This window comes from Babylonia areolata, chromosome 31, assembly GCF_041734735.1.
Source record: "Babylonia areolata isolate BAREFJ2019XMU chromosome 31, ASM4173473v1, whole genome shotgun sequence".
NCBI classification, from domain to species: Eukaryota; Metazoa; Mollusca; class Gastropoda; order Neogastropoda; family Buccinidae; genus Babylonia; species Babylonia areolata.
In genome coordinates, this window is record NC_134906.1 from 16,101,297 (window position 1) to 16,120,496 (window position 19,200).

Sequence of the window (19,200 nt, forward strand, 5' to 3'; positions counted from 1 at the left end):
TGAAAGAAATTTGTGGAAAGTTTGAAGATTTTTTGGCAGGGATGAAAATAAGAAGACAGTGTTCTACAATCATTCAATTTCTAACTTATAATCTTCTTAATTTTGTGACTTAAAATGTAGAGACAATAGCTGCACTCTTCTAGTTTTACCTTTGTGACCTCTCTGTCATGACCTGTCCAGCGATCCTCCACTCGTCCATTCTGGTAGTCATACAGCACAATGCTCTGCAGGCAATGATATCATGTTATTATTTCTATAATCATAGCAATGATAAAATAACATATGCTTTCCAACACCTGTCACAAAGAAACAGCTTGAAAAGAAATGTAAAGTTTGTTCCAAAGATGGACTGTGACAGACCATGTGTAAGTTCCAAGTCAGCACAGCTAAAAAAACTGTAGTCTTCCATCATGCCTCTATTCCACTGAACAATAGAACACAGAAGATTCTGTCATTAGCATTTTGAGTAAACAGGCTTTGATCATTCTATGGAGAACACATTTTAAAGTTCAGAAAGAAATAGAGGATTGTTTGAAGTGTACCAACTGACAGTGAGTAGATGAGGACAAATATAAATACAGAGTAGCCAATCAAAGTATTTTGTGCAGAAAGAAAACTCGCAATGTTAAGTAAAACCAAAGATTTACAGAAAAAGAAGTGGTTACTCAGTTCTACTCAACTTTAGTTATTGCTTTTAACCATAATAACACACACACACACACACTCACACATGCACACACACACACACACACACACACACACACACGCACGCACGCACGCACGCACGCGCGCGCGCACACACACACACAACATGTATAGCAGTCTTGATCTGTATACTCTGAATGGTTTATATAACAGCGATTGTGATACTGATAGATGCTATACATAGGTATCTGAAACAGGCAGAAGTGTGAATGATTATTGTATTGCATCTTATAATTCATTTATCAAAACGAGAGGCAGATTGTAAGTGCAAGAGGGGATAGAATCAGATCACCTTCTGCTGCAATTTTCTATTGAACATATAACCAATCTGAAACATTAACATGTAGAAAGAGATTAAAATTCATTACTGAAAAGTTTGAATGGAAATCTGATTATGATGTGCATTTTCAAACTAATACCAGTTGTTCTGAAACACAGCAAAAGCTGTATGAAGTGACTCAGTTGATCAACATAGTTGTTGATGAAGCATTAGACACGTTTAACAACATTTTGAAATAGCAAGCAGAATGTATGAAATAGGAGAAATTTATCAGCCACAATAGGGCTGGCAATGAATGGTTTGATCAGAAATGTAAAAGTGCAAGGACTAAATTACGCAGACTTCAGAGTAAAGTAGAAATACTAGTGAGAAACATGATATGAATACTCTTTGTCAGAAAAGAAAGGAATGTTTAAAAAAAATTATATATAAACGACGAAAGCTACGCAAGTGAGTAGCCTTCTTTGATTGAGAAATCGGTTTAACTTTTTTCCCCCCTTGCAATGAAGGTTATATTTTCTCTTCAACATCATCACCATGACAATTTTCCTGTGACAAGTTGCATATTACACAAGCATGGTAATAATTAGCAAGGGTATTTTCACACACACACACACACACACACAAGAAAGAAAAAAAAACTATAGAAAATCCACTTATAATGTGACACCCTGATTCCCAACTAGCTGCACACATTTGACAGTCAAATAACATAGTTCACAGGAGACATCATAGAGCTACAACTGCCCCATTGTTGCCAAGTTAACATATGGTGAGTGTTTTCTAATATTAGTAGACAGAATTCTTCTTTTAACTAATTATGTCAATTTATCATGAAACAATAGTGCAAATACGTATCATTTGTTGGGCACTGCTTCTTTTTGCTAAATAAAAGTATCCAAAAAGAAAAAGGAAATGGAGTCAGGGGTTTTCAGTGAGCAGGTTTTTGTAATAACACCAGTTGGCAGCGAATTCATTTAGTCTAAAATTTATACTTGCTATGTGCTTTTCTATTTTGTATCTATAGGTAAGTTGTATTCTAATTATATTCAAGTCAGGCTGACTGTTATCCTGTTTACACTTATAAATGTAGGAGTTAGCTACCAGAATAATAAAATCAAATACCACATCAGTTTTGATGTTCCCACCACATCCAAACAAAACCAGTTTTTCAGTTAATCTCAAATTTGATGTTAGTTCACAAGTTTCATTAAACATAGTCTGAACACGTTTCCAAAAGCACTGTGTAAATTGGCATTTCCAAAAGATATGATCAATACTGTCTTTTTCATTATTACAAAAATTACAGTTATTGTCATTCATTATTCCCATTTCTTTAAGGATTACATTTGTTGCTAAAATTCTATGGATTATTCTAATCTGAAGCCATTTTCAATTGATATCTTTAATTTGTTTTAAGGAAGCATTCTTTCCATTTGATTTCTTGTAGTAATTTTTCTTCCCACTTCCTACAACATTTGAGCTCTGGTCCACTATCACACATGATGTTGTGATACAGTTGTGTTCCTTTTTTAACAGAATGTAGTGTTTGCAATGCAGAGTTTTTCTCTGCTATGGTGTTAACATTTATAGGTATGTTACACTTTTGTATGAAATTTTTAATTGACAGTTTTATTCCAGTAAAGGTCACAAAATCAATTGTTAAATCATATTTGTCTGAATTCTGTAAAAGATAAAAATTGTCCATTCTCTCCAATAAAGGCAACAACTTTTTAAATACCCTTTTCAATCCAATTTTTGTAAGAAAGAATACTATGACCAACTCTTATTCTTTCGTTAAAGAGAATGCGTTCAGCAAGCATCTGACTAGGATTCTGTATTTCAGTTTTATAATAAAATTTATCATATGCATTAAGAACTTCTGTCCAAAATTTATTTTTTGTTTTATGTATTCCTAATATCTATGGTCCATAATTTTCCATATTATCAATAAAATAATAATTCTCTAATGCCATATTTTTCCATTTATGATTTGTCTCTTTAATTTTCCTAAGCCATGTTAGTCTTAAAGAGTGGAAATATGTTTTCAATTCAGGAAAATTTAAACCACCGTTACTTATATTTTTGTCACTATTTTTCTACTTATTCTATCCTGTTTATTGTTCCATACGAAAATATAGCACCTTTTTTGCAAATCATCTATAAAATCACCAGGGGGATTAGGAAGCAGTAACCATAAATAAATTAATTTTGACAGGATAAGTGATTTAAGACCTGCAACTCTGCCAAGTGGTGTTATTTGTCGTCTCGTCCATATCTTAAACAGTAATTTTATTTGTTAATTTTTCATTGTAATTCATGTTTTTGCAATCTTTTAGATCATTAGTAAACCAAATGCCAAGCACTCTGAATCTAGGGGGATTCCATTCCATGCCTAGGTGTTGCATATATCTTGTCTTTGATCTCTTTTTGCATCCTAACCACACTACACTTGTTTTTCCAGCATTCATGTGTAATCCAGATTTTGCTCCAAAACTCCTTATTACTGATATACACATTTCAAATAATTTTTTATCGTCTTCTGAAGTAAACTCTGTATCATCTGTATATTGGGATATTTTATGTTCAATATTATTTATTACAATGCCTTTAATATCTTCATTTTCTCTAATCATTATTGCAAGAATTTCTACAGACAGAATAAAAAGATAAGGAGAGATTGGGTCACCTTGTCTACATCCTCTTTTGACAGAGAACCATGTGGATGCATGTCCATTAGTAATTACAGTTGACTTAATATTAGCGTAAAAGGTTCTAATTCAATTGTTTATGCTTTCCCCAAAACCAAAGCCTTCAATACCTTAAACATAAAGTTCCAATCTAACGAGTCAAAAGCCTTTTCAAAATCTATATTCAACAGCAGGCTGGGTAGATTCTTACAATTTAGGTACTCTATCAAATCATAAATCGATCTAATATTGTCTCCTATATACCTCCCAGGAACAAAACCAGTTTGATCCTCATTAATCAGAGTAGGTAATACAGTCTTTATTCGGTTAGCTATGCATGTTGATCTTATCTTATAAACTGTATTTATGAGGGATATTGGTCTCCAATTTCTTATGTCTTCCCTAGCTTTGTCTCCTTTTGGAATACAAATTATAATGCCTTCTTTTTGTGTTGGAGTGAGTTTACTGTTTGAATATGCTGTATTTAGAGCTCTGACAATAAAGGGTCCTATACTGCCCCAAAACACTTTGAAAAATTCTGCAGAGAATCCATCTGTTCCTGGGCTTTTTGAATTTTTCATTTTTCTTAATGCCTCACATGCTTCTTCTAAATTTATTTCCCCTTCTAATTTGTTGGCTTCTTCAGTGTTTAATTTTGGCATGTTGCTTATAAGGTGATCTATTTCACACTGTTCAACATCCCTTTCCCTGTAAAGTTGTTCATAAAATCCTTTAACATGATTTGATATATCCCTTGGTTCAGTAATAACCGAACCATCTTTATCAATAAGTTTGGTCATACATTTACTAATACAGTGTCTTTTCTCTAAATTACAAAAGTATTTTGATATCTGCTCTCCTCTGGCTATCCATCTTACCTTTGAACGAAGGAGTACTCTTTCCATTCTTTTCTCACGAAGGATTCTAAGAGCTTCTTTTTAAAGTTAAGATTTCCAAAATCTTCCTGTGTTTTAATTCTTTCTCCTCTAAAATGTATATATCTGCATCAAGTTCCCGTTCTTCCTGATTTGCTTTCTTTTTTTTTTTCATTGATGCATAGGCTATTGTTTTTTTTACCTGATTTTCATTAACAGGAAATCTAAAAATACATCATCTGATATCAAAAACTGGATCTCACTCCTGGGGATATCTGGAATCGATTTTCTATCATACAGATACAGAGCACATTCTTCTATTACACTATCAATTAATTGATTAGTTTCATCAACATATTGTTTACCTTTTAATAAGGATGTATTCATTTTCCAAAAAAGTATTGCGTGTTGGTTCTGGGCAAAATTTTAATTTCAAGACGATCATAGAATGATCTGATCTATATCCACTCAGGATGTCAGAGTCTTCTACTAATGATAAAACATAATCAGAGATAAAAAAAAAAAAAATCTAATCTACTTTGTTGAATAGGGTTTGTTCTACGCCAGGTAAAATGCCTACAGTTTAGATTTAAATCCCTCCAAATGTCAGTGAGTTCAAGGTTATTAATCATTTCTTCTACTGCTTCTCTGGCTTTGGGATTATTAACATGCTTATAATTGTCATAATCTCTTGAAGGATCTAGCACGAGATTAAAATCTCCTGCCACAATTACATAAGATTCTTTCAAATCTACTAGGTGCTTAGTAATCATTTGATAAAACTCTGGATTATCTTTACTTGGACCATAAATATAGCATAGTACAAAATTCTTGTTATTAATCTCAGGTGTGACAATGATGAAGTTACCCCTTCATCTCTGTGTAGATTCTTAATTTTGAATTCAAAGTTGTTATTTTGTAGGATTGCAACACCTCTAGAATTAGAATTGTTAGATGCAAAAAAACATTTATATCTCCATTCTTCAGATGTAAACTTCTCAGATCTTTGTTCAAAATGTGTGTCTTGGAGAAAGTAAATGGAGTACTTTTTACTTCTGAGATTATGAAAAATATCTCTCCTTTTACCAACATTATTCATACCCTGACAGTCAGCAGACACAATAGTTATACTGCTGTCCATTTAATGCCCCCCCCACCCCCCTTTTTTTTTGCACTCCATTAACATGTTGGTTAAGTTGAAATCTGAAAAAGCTATAACCACTATAGTTATTCTTATAATTCAAACATATACTGTACTCTCCAGTGTCTAACCCACTGCAAAAAGTTAAGAAACAGGCTGACAAGAAAAAGAAAAAAAGAAAAAAGCACACAAAAACTGACAGTTCCACATTTTCAAATATGAATTATAAAGGTACACAAGAGATGAATAAAAAAATAATAATAAAAATAAATAAATAAATAAATAAATAAAAATAAGCAAAATCACTCACATACACACAAAAACTAACAATGAATGAATTCTGAAAACCAAAATAGATTAAAAAGAAAAAAACCTGCTTGACAACCACAAGCAAGCCTTGGGCGCCCACTTACTTCGCTTTGAAAGAAACTAAATAACTGTATGAGAACCAGTGGTGGGGAGTGGAGAAAAAAAAATCATACTTGAAGAGAAGATGGCAATGTATTATTAAAAAGGGACGGGGGGAGGAGGGAAAGGGAGAGGGGGTGAGAGGTGGAGGGGGAAAACACTGAAACAACTATTAGTTAGTGGAAGACTGCAGTCTGGACAAAGGGAAGTCATTATCATTGTAACTAGTTACGTATGCCATCATTTGACAATTTGAGGGTGAACAAAAAAACAACAAAAAACAAACAAACAAACAACAACAAAAAACCCATAATAATAATCAATAAATAAATGAATGAATTTTTTAAAATCCAGATTTGCAACTTGAACAAATGTGTGCCCATTTTTCTGTGCTCAATCAAATAGATATAATAGAATTTTTCTTTTTCTTTTCTTCTTCATCTAAACTTAGAAAAGGTATTTTCAAAAAAATTATAGTCGGTACATCTCTATTCTCCCGACATACCAAACTAGTCGCATCTTTACTAGAATCAGACTAAATAAACACATCATTATCAGTCAATACTGACTCACAATTTGCAGCACACACACACACACACACACAAACACACCCAAAAGTGAATAGAGTGAGATCGGTTTAACTGGGTAGTCATTGTATATAAACATTTGTTGAGGAACAAAACAAAAGTTGCATAACAATACAATGCTAAACATGTTAGTCAATAGAAGAATCATCTAAAAATCAAACAGATTTCTGGCACTTTGTCCAAAAAAACAAAAAAAAAATTCTTAAAGAAAAGTTCAACCTCAGAAACTGAACTGGCAAGCTTTTTGATAGCTAAGAGCGTTCGGGAGTGAGAGGGTAGTCAATGTAAAAGGTCAATCACAGTCCCAGAAACTGAACTGGCAAGCTGTTTGACAGCTAAGAGTGTTCGGGAGTGGGAGGGTGAAGTTCTTTGATGACGTTCACTCGTTTTAAGTTGTACGTGGGCCGATTAAATTGTCTGCTGTGCATCAGGCTTGCCACCTCTTCAAACAAGTCATCCCTCTGATTCAGCAAAAAAAAAAAAAAAAAAAAAAAGGCGTTAAAAATAAAAAGCACGTGTTTCATGGCCAGCGCAGGTTCAGCACTGCGTTTCGTGAAAATCGTGGTGCATTGGCGGTTGTCAATTGCCATCTATCTGCTTTGAAATGTGAGTTCGCTCTTCCCCCCTTGATGACTTCTGGCTGGCATCGACCCTATTGTCTTACATCACTCCACTCCCTCTCCTTTCCTTCTAAGAATAACTTTATTATCTCCAACAGGAGAAATTTGGTCAGGTGCATTATCACAACATAGACAAGTAAACAACATGGGGACCATAACTGTAAAAGTCAACAACAGCTTTTATGAATATTATGAAGATACAAATGTAAAAAATATCTTATACACCGTTTCATACATACATCCACACACTGCAGGTAAGAACTAGTATTCTTAATGTAAAAACAGAAAGAATTAAGAAACATTATTTGAATATAATTATAAACATAGCCTACTATACTGCACATTGATTATAACAGACAAATAACACTGGCTGCACAAATTCTGTCAGTCATAGCCAGTTGTTCAAAAATGCTGTCTGATTGGATGGACAGACTGAATTACCATAAAATGGGCTGTTAGTTTCATAACTGTCGTTGTCAATTACCTTCGTTTTCAAACCAATCATCAGACAAGAGAGATCCTTCTCCATCGCGAAAGCTGTCCATAATCACAAGCAGAGCTTTGAGAATTGTGTAAATCTGCTGACTGCTGACTGGTACTTACTTTACTGGACACAGTTTTCCATGCATTTGTTTGCATATGATGCAACCCTCTTTTCCACGCACATATCACGTGGTCAGTTAGCAAATTGCTATTGAGTAGAAAGTTGTCTTCTACCTGATGAAAGTTCATTTAAATAGTATTTTTATAATCCAGACACATCAAACTAAGTGTTCAGAGTCTGCTTATGTGAACTGAACCAAACTGCAATGAAGGAAAAATCGGAACAGATGCAGGACATCAGTAGACGTCTTATAGGCACTTTGGCAATACTTTTTGTAGGATGTCAGCTGATGTCTTATAGGCACTCTACTGGTTAATAACCTGTTTGAAAAGGCTGGACTGAATCCATTCTGTTGCTGTTTTGTAAGTATGGGAATGTAAATGACAATAATAATTTTACTTCTATAGATGAATTTCATTATCAAATGCCAGTGGAAAAGTTAATATGTTATCATTAATAGCAGGTTACAAAAATGGACAGAGCAGAATAATATAACAGGCGAACACCAAGCAGGTTTTAAGAAAGACTACTCTTCCATCGTTCATGTATTTACCTTACTAAGTAAGTAAGTTACTAGCAGTTGTACAAAAACCATGTTTACAATCTAAACTTTACGTGGTATTTATTGATTGTGAAAAAGCCTCTGATTCCATTTCAAGAAAAACACTGTGGCCAATTCTGAGAAAAAATGGGGTAAAGGGTAAATCATTCTAGTGTATAAAAAGCACATATTTAAGGATATAAAACTTTTAAAAGTGAAGGTTTAACGAGGGGCTAAAGGAGTTAAACAGGGAGATGTCTGTAGTCTGGTATAGTTTCTCTTTTCATAAAAAAATTAACACTAGAGATCATTAATAATGGTAGACATTATGATTATGCAATCTTAATATAATTCCTTTTAAAGCTATTTATACTTCTTTTCGCAGATGGTACAGTGTTATCTGATATAGTTGTTGTTATCATCAGTCTCTACAAAGCTGCTGGAACACTCAAACTGAAAGTAAACATGGAAAAAAATAACATAATGGTCTTTCGCAAGAGAGGAATTTTAGCCATTCATGAAAAATAATATTATGGTATCCAAAAAATGTGTGTTGCAAACACATATAAATACATCATAGTTTTTCTTATCAACAAAGCTCAGTTTCAAATTTACATGTCAAGATTTGGATTCATGGGCAAGAAAGCTGCTTTGGGTATTTTGAGCATTTTATACAAATTTGAAAATAACTCTGTATGACATTTTTCTAAACCATTTGATGCACAGGTACAACCGATTTTGCAATATGGAGCAGAATTATAAAGACTCGAGAAAAATTTACCAATAGAAAAAGTACATTTATTTGCTTTAATTGTTTAAAAGATGTCACTGTGTATGTTGGCACACCTACTGGTATGGCTCATGAGAAATTGGGGAGATCCCCATTATTCATTAATTCTTTCATGAGATGTGTTTCGTACTGGCTAAAGTTAACTTGTATTCATGAATGAAGACACGTTGCCATTTGAAGCTTATAATATATGCTGTAAGTCTTGACTGTAAAGGTAAATGCACATGGGGATCAAAATTTTGTTTGTGTATCTTTTTTCTTTTCTTTTTTTTCTTTTTTTTGTACAGAACATTCAAAACCTCAACTAGAATGGAGCCATATATTTCAATGGATTTAAATAAATACATTATGATTAACTCATTCAACCCTGCACCCGCCTGAGAGGTATGCGCCGCTGCTCACCGTTCTCTGCCTGAGCCCGCCTGACAGGCAGAAACCCATTCATTTAAACTGGTTCATCAGCTCATTAGTATGCATTAAACTGATAGGTGAGGGTAGTAACTCAACTAAACTTCCTTCCTCACTAGCACGCCAAGTTTCACTCCAAAAATTGAACGATTAGTGTGTTTTTTATCCAGTTTTCCGCATCGATACAGTAAAACATCTGTGCAGTAAGTACTCGGTGAAATTATGATGATTCTTGCAGTGAATTTGACCCAGATACTGACAATTTGTCTTATAATTCATCCAATAATTCTGGGAAAGTGAAGGAGATGAAATTAGCAAACTGTCCAGACAAAGTGGTAGACACTTCAATCAAGAAGATAGCCCACAACCTTCAACATGGACAGAAGCTGACATTATACTATTTCTGTTATTAATTTATAGTTACAAACATGGACAGAAGCTGACATTATACTATTTCTGTTTTTGATTTATAGTTGCAAGCAAACTATTGCATCCTTCATCTTGAGACTTCAGCAAATTGTGTCAAAATTATTTCAGTCATTATGTGCAGTTCGGTAGGTATTGGTTAAGCGGTTGCTATAGCCTGAAGTGAAGCACCCCTTCCCGTTTATGCAGCCAGGCCAAAATACGCTAGGCTGGGAGGGTTGCACAGGCAGGACAGCTCAAAGGGCTGAAAGGGTTTAACAGGCAGTGACAAACTGTAAATGTGATCTTTCGGATTTTGCTGTACACTTAAAAAGACATAGAACTGATGTCTTTAAAAATCTCTTATATAATTTGTGTAACTCTGCAACCCAGGACAAAACACATTTCATTTTCCAGTGCACAGCTCTTCATGACTCTCAAATGTCAATAACCAACCAAACTGGTAAACATTTAGCAATATGTCTGTATAAACCTCTCAAAAATGTTCCAGATGTTACACAAACTAAGACTGATATTCTATCCTGCTCATATGTTAAGTTGATTTTACTAGTTTTGGGTTGTTGTTTTTTTTATTGACATAATGGTTGAAAAACTACTGTACCTTATTTATGCCCCTTCAGTCATCTGAAGTGTGATTCACACACACACACAGATAGATAGGTAGATAGATTAGATAGGCCTTGTTCGTTAGAAAAAAATAGAGTAATTTGCCCTTGACTAAGCCGGAAAGAGAATTCGTGGGAAGTCTCTGAAAGTGAATGTTGCGAGTTCATTGATTGTACTTGTGTAAATGCTTCACAATGGGTCTGGGGAAAACGGGAGGAAAGAAGTACTGTGTGTGCTGTTCGAACTTCAAAGGAAAAAAGGCGGCATCGCAACGAATACCAGCCATGAACCGATTGCATAGAGCATGACGAGCTCAGAATCACTTCGTGAACTGAAAAGGACCGTACCCTCTGTGGCGATGATATTCCTTCACTTTTTACGAACAAGGTCTTCAAAACAAGCACGGTATGTGACATTTTGAATCGAATATTCATTTTTTATGTTTCAGAATATATTTGTTTCAATTCAACAGCCAAGCCTAAGAATGTTTTGGGTCTGATTTCTCAACTGAAGATTGATAATTATACTGTCTTCATTTCACACACACTTATCTGCCTAATGTTTGAATCCAAAAGCACACTCTAACCTTTAAAACGGAGAATTACAGTACACCAGCTTGCCGGTCTTTTTCAACTTCCAGTCACCAATGTTGTATCATTCAACTGGATTTTTTTTTTTGTGTGTGTGTATTTCTTTGTTTTTTGGTCGCATTCTTTGCTGTGCTATTTATTCAGCACAGATATATGCATCTCTGACACATAGTACAAAACTGACTAGTGTACCTCTGAAACAAACACTACAAAGAATTTCCACTATACAACATTTGTCAGCACATACTTCTTTCAAGTATAAATACTTGCACATTTTCAGAAAGTGCTGTAACAATGATACTGAGACAATGAGATCCTTGCTACTTCCACAGGCAATATGAATGTTTACACACACACACACACACACACACACACACACACACACACACACACACACATACACACACACACAGATAGATAGACAGATAAAGCATAGTTATTGTTGCAAATTTAAACAACTCACTGGCTTGAGATTCTGCACATGCATAATGCAGTAAATAGATCTGACACATTTTGGGTGTTGTATGGAGTTTGACTGAAAATGTGTAACTAAAACAAATGTCATAACATTCAAGCTATAATTATATATTCTTTTCTTCTTTTTTTTTGGTCACAGCTGTCAGATGAGCAAGTCCAAGAAGACATCACTGCTACTTCTGCATCAGCAGTGGAAACCAATGCTGCTGACAGTAAACTGAGTAATTTTACAAAATTTAACAAATTTGAAAGTGAAAATATGTAATGATCTGACATCTTTGCTTCCCCCTTTACACCAATCTGACACTGATGACACAGTGAAAGATGACTTATTAGGGCCTTGAAGAATGTTTTGTCATAAAATTTAGTCTGAAGGGGGGTTACAGTAGTGGGTGTCAATTTGTAGAGTTTGTGTGTGTGTTAGTTGAGAGCGGATTGATTCAGGACGATCACTGGTATTGACAAATTGTGTAAGACAGATTATCATCTGTATGAAGATTTTTTTTAAAGCTTTCTTCTTGGGAATTGTGGAGTTTGAATGCTCCTGATATTTTTTTTTCATACTGATGTGAACAAATACTGCAACTGTTTATATACTTTTTATATTTATCTGATATAATGTTGATTTATATACAATATATACATCACTTGTGTACAAGAGATAATTTGATTGCAACAGCCAAAGCTTATACCCACTGCTTGCTAATGATATTGATCATATGTTCAGAAACTGTTGCTGTGATTTTTCTTCTTTTCTTCTTCTTCTTCTTTTTGAGGAAGAAAGGTGGGGGGTGGGGAGGGGTGCAGTGTGGTTCAAACCAATTAAGATTCACTGCAGAGTTTTGTTTTTTTTCTTTCTGATCATGGAAAAGAAAATCAAAACTTTGTGAATGTAGACATTGCACTTCAATACAGATGTATATCACACACACACACACACACACACACATGCATGCACACACGCACGCACACATGCACAACATCCAAAACTAAATGGTGCTCACATTATAAATAACTCAAATTGTTTAGAAAATTGTTCATTGTTTAGCATTTCAGTATGAATGAATGATACCAAAAAATAAAAGAAAATATCTAATCAAAGTGATTTTCTTCAAGTCTGTGTTTGACTCAGACCTGTTTACAATGCATTTTGTAAACAGTCCAAATTTGATTGTACAGATCTGACAACAAGCAATAAACAAAAGATATATATTTTCGGTGCAGGAACTCCCTCAAAAGTTTTCTGACTTCTTCACCGGCAAAATATCATGCATTCGTGAGAAGCTTGACTCTGTTGTGTCTCCTTCTTCACCCGTTCAAGAACGCGTGTACAGTGGTCCTGTTTTACATTGTTTCCAACCGGTTACTGAAGATTTTGTGAAGAAAGTGTGTCTGAGCGCTTGTCTGAAATCCTGTGAGCTTGACCCTGTCCCGTCTTCTTTGTTGGTTGAATGAATTGATGTTCTACTGCCACATATTACTCATGTCATCAATTCTTCCTTACTGTCTGGTTGTTTCCCTGAAAGCTTCAAATCTGCTGTTGTACGTCCACTCATCAAGAAACCATCTTTGGATCATAATTGTTTGAAAAATTATCGACCTGTCTCTAATCTGTCATTTTTATCAAAACTGCTAGAAAAGATCATATTGTCTCAGCTCTTAGCTCATCTGGAACAGAATGGTTTACTTAATTCCCACCAGTCAGCTTATAGACGTGGTCATAGTTGCGAAACAGCCCTTCTTAGAGTAGTGAATGATTTGCTTTCGGGATTTGATGAGGATAAGATATCTGTTCTCGCTCTCTTAGATTTGTCAGCAGCTTTTGACACTATCGACCACTCTATCCTCTTGAACAGACTTAAAACTTCCTTTGGTATTCGTGACACTGCACTAGCATGGATCACGTCTTACCTGTCAGATCGTACACAGAAAGTGTGTGTAAATGGTAGATACTAGAGTATCTGCCTTGAAATATGGTGTCCCACAAGGGTCCGTCCTAGGTCCTGTTCTTTTCGTGTTGTATGCGGCTCCTGTGTCGGATGTCATCAGTCATCATGTGATGTTGCATGAGAGCTTTGCTGATGACACACAACTTTATCAGTCAGCTTCCATAGCTGAATTTGATGCACTGGTGACTCAAACACAGGAGTGCATTGCTGGCCTAAAGGACTGGATGACTCTCAACAAGCTGCAATTAAATGATGATAAGACTGAATTTATGATAACCTGTCCAAAGAAGTTTCGTCAGCATCCTTCCTTTCCTGACTCTGTTCTGATCAACAGCACACCTGTTTCACTTTCTCCCTCTGTTCGCAGTCTTGGTGTAATCCTGGACCAGTCTCTTTCCTTCCAACAGCACATTTCGAATATCTGTAAAGTTGCCTATTTGGAACTGCGTAGAATCAGCTCTATCTGCCACTATCTCTCAACCGATGCAACCAAGACACTTGTATGCTCCCTGGTTCTCACAAGATTGGATTACTGCTACTCTCTTTTGGCCAGCCTTCCCAAATATCTGTTAGACAGACTCCAACGAATCCAGAATAATGCTGCCAGACTCATTTGCAGAGCTTCTAAATTTGACCATGTTTCTCCTCTCCTTCAGTCTCTCCACTGGTTGCCTGTTTCTAATCGAATAGACTATAAGCTATCCACTCTGACCTTTTCTGCAGTCAACGGATCTGGCCCCAAGTATCTTTCTGAACTCATCCATATCTATACCCCGTCTCGCCAGCTCCGTTCTTCCTCTGATACTCGACTTCTCAGGATACCTCACGTCAGAAGTAAGACCTATGGACACAGATCGTTTTCTTTTCAATCGCCAAAGACGTGGAACAAGCTCCCTGATAACCTCCGTCATTCTGATTCCCTCGCATCTTTTAAATCTCGTCTCAAAACTCACCTTTTCCCTCAGCAATAAGTTCAATTGTGGCAGGTCCACTTTCTTTTCGTTAGGTGTGCTTGACCATGTGTGTATACATATGTATGTGTTCATAACTACATGCATGTATATGAATGTGTATTGTGTGTGCGTGTGTTTATGTAATTTTGTGCCTGCCTATGTGTGCGTATGTGTTAGGGTAGCTGTTAGATACACATGTATGTTAAAATGTATGTATGCAGTGTGTGTGCATGTGTGTGTGCGTGCATGCGTGCGTGTGTGTGTGTGAGTGTGTGTGGTCACATTTTGGTGTGTGTATGTAACATAGATATAATGTTTTATGTTAACAAAAGTGTTTTTGTAAAGCACCTACAGCAGATTTCTGGATAGTGTGCTATATATAAGTATCCATTATTATTATTATTATTATATATATATGATTTTAAAAAAATACAGGAACTAAAAGATGGGAGGAGGGGCATGCAAATGTACATAAATGCAAATATTTACACTAAAAATTTACAGCACTACCAGTTTCTAAAAAATAGCATCAAAGAGAAAACTGGTATATATATATGTGTGTTAATCCTTTGGCCAGTTGTTAGATACAATGAACTTACAGGTTTCCTTAAAAGAAATACATATTCTAACCTGATGAAAGTACAGACATATCCATTTTGGGTAAACAGGCCAGCTGATTGTACCAGACTGGTGTGTCTGAATGTCTGGGAGTCTTGAGAAGACTTATCAATGCATGTCACTTGTAATGATGAATGAGTGAGTACTGTATGCACACATGCATGCATGCTATACCATAAGATGAAATCATTCTTTACTTGCAGTTAATCATCAATGCAACTGTGATGAAACACACATGAATCAGTTTTGATGATTATTATCTTTAATTAAATTCCATGCACAACTCCACCACTATTTTCCCCACAATTTCCATGCTAAACTGCACCACTGATTTCTCCATTGATTCCATGCTCAACTCCAACACTCTCCTCCCCACAATATGTATTAAAGCTACTCCAATTAAAAATTTTAAAAAAGAAAAAAAAAGTCATGTGACAGAAAAGCCAGAAAAAGATCAAATTCATTGGAACAGGAATGGCCATTTTCTCAAGTCTGAAATCTTTTTATAGAAGGTGCACACACGCACACACACACACACGCACACGCACACACTCGTACTATGTAGCAACAATATGAAATGCTAGAATGTTTATAGATTCTGAATGAATGGGTCACACACAGGAGCGATACTTTTTTCTTCAGTTCAGTTGTTAAAAATCTGCAGGAGGTTTATGTCACTATGACAGCAGAAATGTCTCTGTGACAGCAGAAACAGACTTGACTTCACCTTCTTGTTTCTGGTTCCGCGACAATTGAAAATCTTTGCACGACGAACAAGTTCAACTTTTGCACTACTTATCAGTTGTCCGTTCTTTTTAAAAAAAACTACTCTTTCGGTTCTTTAACTTTCATGGATTCAAGCGTACTTTCAATTTCAGCGGGCAGTCGCCACTGTTGCCTTATCCGGACGTCCCAAGGTGAAGTGCTAGGACAAACACTCCCTTTTTCTCACATTGCTGATTGCATTGGATAATTCTTGGAGTTGCAAAACTTGAAAAAAAAAAGAAAGAAAAAAAAAAAAAAAGAGATCATTTTCATCAGTGTTGACACTGACCTTGTCCTTGCTGCCAGACAGGCAGAAGCCTGGCTGAATGGTGGCCAAGCTGACCACAGCATCACTGTGGATGCTGGGTCGTGACATGGTGCTGTTGCCCAGGGTGCTGTCCCCTGCCCCTTGCTGAGGCCCACTCTTGTTCCAGTCTTGCTCTTTTCCACTGCACACCCACCCTCGTCACTTCAAACAAGATCAATATCTCATCAGTTAAACAATTACAAATAACAATTTACATATATACATATATATATATATACACATATAGAGATATATGAATAATATATATATATATATATATATATATATGTGTGTGTGTGTGTGTGTGTGTGTGTGAGTGTGTGTGTGTGGTGTGTGTGTGTGGATTGACTGGAGAATATTTGCTTGTTTATCATCCAGAAAGAAAGTTGTTTTAAATAAGCACCATCTTGAACCCCCATTTATTAACTTGAGGCTCATTCAGTAATGCAATGTCCCTACTGGTTATATTTTCATGGTTTGTGGGACCAAAAACAGAACAGGCAAGATGGTAGCATGTTAGTTTAGTGAATGAATCCACATCAGGTTCCTGAACATAAGATAATAATAATATCATTTATAAAGCGTCATTCCATGTAAAGCATGCTCAGTTGCACTGTACAATGTAAATACTGACATCTAAAACATGCATTTAAACATTAAAATGTAAAAAAAGAAAAAACTTACATGCATAACCCTTTAGTCTTTACACTTACAGTCAGCCAACCAAACATTCAAGCACGAATTTATGCACACACACACACACACACTCACACACACAGAGTGACACACACACTCATCTTACATATAATCATATGAAAAAGCCTAAATGGTAAATAATGCAATATCATACCACAATACTTATAAACCCTATCACAATACTTAAAACTGTTCCCAATATCACAATAGACAAAAACCATATCACAATAACTGAAAAATCACTTTCAGCTCTTAGCACCAGTCACACAAGTCACAATACAATAAAAATCTACATTTTGAAATGGAAAATTTAAAAGTAGTCAAAACTTAACCCTCCCCACAACATATCACCATACCCAAACAGGCACTCATTTGTATACATCATCCTGGGTGAAGAAGAAAGAGGTGTGTCTTTAAATTCTTTTTGAAAGTTGAAAAACACTGGTTAATTGCTGAGGGACAGATGCAGGAATTTCCAGACTGTGGGGGAAAAGACGGAGAATGATCTTTTGCCAAAGGTCTCAAGGGGGAACCAAAGAACTGTCAACAGATGTGTCAACTGAGCATTGTGACCTGTGAGGATGGTTTTGATGGAGAAGATCTGAAAGATAAGTGGCATATTGTTGTGATAGAGACAATGAAAGCAGAGACAAGCTACTTTGTATTGAATTCTTGTTTTAACAGGAAGCCAATGAAGTGTTCTGAGTAGTGATGTTGCACTTTCAAGCCTGCATTGGTTTACGGAGTATAAGCATGATTCTAAATCCATTGAAGTTTATGAAGGATGCTAAAATAGGACTTTACTGGATCAGTAATGGCTTCATGGTTTTGTTGTGTCATCTACTGAGGACTGGATAGAATATATGTGCTAGAAAAAAAAAATTCATGAGAGGAGATCAAGGAAAATGCTTGATTTTCCACAGCTGATGTGATAGGTTTTCTGGGCTGTCTTTTTACATTAGGGAATTTATGTGACTTATGATGATTCCAAGAGAAAGAGAGTACTGTAATGTATCAAATTTATATAAAAATACTAAAAATGGTCAAACAGCTTGGCTTGTCTTGCTGATCACTTTGAGTTTGACTTCAATGATCCGTCGGGCAATCAAATTTTACATTGAGTTACACTTTCAGGCAAAGTCCTACATGAGGTAGGTCTACATAAAATCAGTTCCAGTTTCATCATATGCTAATAGGATGCTCCCAAGTCGGTCTGACTTGATAATTTCTAAAAGTATGGATCTCGACTGGTCGAACAAGACTTCCTGTGATCGGCACAGAATCTTTCCCTGAAGCGGTGATGCATTGAATGATCCCCATCCGGATCTGGAAATGCGTTTCCCACAATGTAAAATGGGGTAACAAAATTATAAAATGTGCCAATACAATCAATCAGTTATATGGGCAATCCTATGGTGTTTCCAAGGGGCAATGTACCATTTGGATAGCGACACCATATCGATCGGAGGGGAAAAAAGTCAACAAACTGAAGAAGGATCGATAACAGATTCAAACACAGAAAAATTAAGCAAAAAAATACCTGTCTTGTCTTGGCGATTTCTTCTTACTTAGGAGCTTTCCCATCACTTGTCTGAATTAAGTCATTCTGTTTCACCGCCTGTAAAACGTTCGCGAAAGCACAAATTTCGCATTCTCATGGTTTGGCTCACATTCACAACATGCAGGAACAGCACCGTCGTCGCTATGCAGATTGCTTCAGAATAATCTCCCTTGAATATTGTGTCGTCTGCTTCCAGAAGAAATCGATTACCAGAGAAACCAAGTGTCTGACTTATTAGATAATACAAAACAAACAAACAAATAAACCCAGTTTGATCTTTGGAGCACTGTACCTGATAAGCTTCCATGTTGTTAAGACATACCATAAATAGTTACTTTATTTAGTTGATAGAGTGTGAGGTAGAGTGCAAAAATGTCACTCCTGGAGACAGAATAGCAGAACAGGGGGCAAAGCTGGAGGCACTCTTTGAAATTGTCAAAACCCTCCAACAGCAGAACCAGGCAATCCTGAAGCTGCTGCAAAAGGAGGACAGAATAGAAAATCAGATCCGGGTGCAGGTAAAAGAGTACCTCGATGAGCAGCACGAAAAGGAGGAAAGGAAGAACAACATTGTGTTCTTCAATGTAAAAGAGTGTGAGAGCA

General features: G+C 35.8%; 1 protein-coding gene across 2 annotated transcripts in view; it reads right to left on the reverse strand.

Annotated features, from left to right (window-relative positions):
- The window catches only part of LOC143275892 (WD repeat-containing protein 31-like), a 38,507-nt gene extending 19,749 nt beyond the window's left edge, over positions 1–18,758 (reverse strand). The window contains exons 1-3 of one of the 2 annotated variants that reach the window (XM_076580214.1): positions 18,577–18,758; positions 16,323–16,482; positions 150–224 (exon numbers count right to left, since the gene is read on the reverse strand). In XM_076580214.1, the coding sequence (XP_076436329.1) occupies positions 150–224; positions 16,323–16,482; positions 18,577–18,620 (279 nt within the window). In that variant the 5' untranslated portion in view covers positions 18,621–18,758. Of the gene's footprint in view, positions 1–149; positions 225–16,322; positions 16,503–18,576 lie in introns of both variants that reach the window. The other variant, XM_076580215.1, reaches the window with a different exon arrangement.
- Positions 18,759–19,200: the final 442 nt, after the last annotated feature.